The sequence below is a fragment of the Acanthisitta chloris genome, unplaced genomic scaffold (genome assembly GCF_000695815.1).
Source record: "Acanthisitta chloris isolate BGI_N310 unplaced genomic scaffold, ASM69581v1 scaffold14993, whole genome shotgun sequence".
In the NCBI taxonomy this organism is placed as follows: Eukaryota; Metazoa; Chordata; class Aves; order Passeriformes; family Acanthisittidae; genus Acanthisitta; species Acanthisitta chloris.
The window spans coordinates 7,313-9,687 of NW_008665516.1; the positions used below are offsets into that span (position 1 = coordinate 7,313).

Consider the following 2,375-nt stretch of genomic DNA (forward strand, 5'->3'; position numbering starts at 1 on the left):
GCCCCTAACCTCAGGCATGTTAATTGCTCTCAGAGCTTGAACGTTCCAGGGGAAGATAAAACCAGGCAGTGAAATTTTACAGCCCTGGAGCTCTCAGGGTTGGGAGGTTTGTGGTGTCTCTGCCAGGGGAGCAGTGCTCAGGGAGGGCTGGGGAGGAGGGAGGGATGGAGGGATGAGTGTCCTGTGCTCCAGGGCTCATTCCCAGTGGAATTCCCACTCGTGGGCAAGAACTTCTCCCTCCCCTGTGACCTCTGTCAGGTTGGGGCGACCGGAGGTGAGACAAGAACTTTCACTCCTTGAGTCCAGATCTCATTTGTCTCCTCCCTCTATCCCATTTATCCTTTTTCTCCTTTATTTTCTCCTTTAATCCCACCTTCATTTTCACCTTCATTTTCACTGTTACTCTGGTTCAATACCTCTCCTGACTGCTGAGTTGCTCCATACTGGGAGCAGCGATGAAATCCCATCCCTCTCCTTCTTCTCTTCCCCTCCAGATCCCGACTGGCTGATTACCACACCAACTGCCAAGCCACTTTCCAGTCCCTGACCAGCTGCCCCAGGGACAACTACCAGGCATGTCTGGGCTCCTATGCAGGGCTCATCGGTGAGTGAGTGCCTGGGCTTGGGATGGGCAAGGATCTTTCCCACTGGGGCTTCATCTCGGGTCCTTCTCCACCTCCAGGTTTTGACATGACACCCAACTACATCGATGCCAGCACCACCAACATCACCATCTCACCCTGGTGCTCCTGCAAAGGCAGTGGCAACATGGAAGAAGAGTGTGAGAAGTTCCTCCGGGACTTCACGGAAAACCCGTGTCTCCGTAAGGCTCTTCCCCATCCCCCTCCTCACCCTCTCCCAGCCTTTGCAGCCCCCATAAGTCTCTCCTGCCCCCAGGAAACGCCATCCAAGCCTTTGGCAATGGGACTGATGTGAACCTGTCCCCCAAACACCCCTCTGCCCCCGTCACTGTGCCCCCCAAGACGGAGAAGGGTCCTGCCCTGCCGGACGACGTCAATGACAGCAACACCATGTATGACACGAGCATCATCACCACCTGCACCTCTGTCCAGGTAGGGCCCCAGCCCAGACTGGGGGCACTGGGCTGGGCTCAGTGGGTCCATCAGCCAGGAGATTGGCTGCAGAGTCCTGCTTGGTGTTTGCATCCCGGTCTGGATGTGGAGTTGGTACCCAGGTGGCAGCAGGATCTGGTTTTCCATGGCAATTGGAGGTCTGGTGTGGGGCAGGGAGGGATCCATGCCCTGCCCATCTCCTTCCCTCACCTGGGGCAGCATCTCCTGCCAGGGTGAACTTCTGTAGCTGTTCTGACCTTGACTGCTCATCATTTGGGGTGAAACTAGCTTGAATTCCACATGGGTTTGGGAAAACCTGGAAAATCTGTGTTTTCTTGCCTTGTGCTGGGCTTGTGGGTTCATGCTTTCCTCCTCAGGTGGTCAGGGCTTTGGGAGAGGAGTGGGATGGGGTCTGTGCCCAGTGGGTGCCCCAGGGGTGCAAGGAGGATCCTCAGCAGGAGGATTTGCTGGAGGAGCATGGGGGGAGTGAGGCAGGAGCACAGTGAAGATGCTGAGCTGCCTGGGGAGAAGGGATGAGATCCTCTTCTCCTTCTTCTCACCCTTCTCAAAGCTTTTTGTGCTTCAGAACCAGCTGTGTGCCCTGAGCCCTGATTCCCATAGGGAAATTTGGGACCCCAAACCTCAGGGTGTGACCTCAGGCAAGGAACAGCCCCAGGTGACATACCTGCCCTAAGCCTTCCTGCTTTCTCCTCCCCAGGAGCAAGGACTGCAGCCAAACAAGTCCAAAGAGCAGAGCCTGTGCTACTCAGAGGTAAGTTTGGGGCTGGAGGAGCACAGAGAGGACAGTCCTGGTGCTGGGAACACCTTCCCACCTCAAATAACTTGGGAAAGACATGCCAGGGACTGCAGGCTTCAATGACTGAAGGGCATGAATAGGTGTTTTCCAAGTTGGGCTGCTTTTCCCCCCCAAAAAAAACCCTTGCCCTGATGAGCCTCTCCTCTCCCTCAGACCCAGCTGACCACGGACGTGATGCCAGACCAGAAGAGCTTTGTGGACCCGAAGGCAAGCGGCAGCCACCACCGGGTGGGCTGGATCCTGCCCCTCCTGCCCCTCCTGCTGCTGCTCTTGGCCTTATAGAGGGGTGAAATGGCACCTGGAGGGACAGGGACGCTCACACCAGTGCCCACCAGTGCCCACCAGAACGTTCACCCTCGGCTCCTGCGGCGGGGACTCGTGCGGCGGCGCTGGTGCCAGGACGAGCACTGGTGCTGGAGCCTGCAGCTCTCCCAGCCCTGGGAATGCCAAGCTCTGGAGCACTGGGCAGCAGGAGGACCCTCCCC

General features: G+C 57.3%; 1 protein-coding gene across 1 annotated transcript; it reads left to right on the plus strand.

Annotated features, from left to right (window-relative positions):
• Positions 1–494: 494 nt before the first annotated feature.
• Positions 495–2,172, plus strand: LOC103799467 (GDNF family receptor alpha-2-like; the record flags this gene model as incomplete). The annotated part of the gene is made up of 5 exons (XM_009071790.1): positions 495–604; positions 683–823; positions 898–1,073; positions 1,792–1,845; positions 2,044–2,172. Coding segments are annotated over 5 exons (610 nt in total), but the record flags the coding sequence as incomplete, so codon positions are not given.
• Positions 2,173–2,375: the final 203 nt, after the last annotated feature.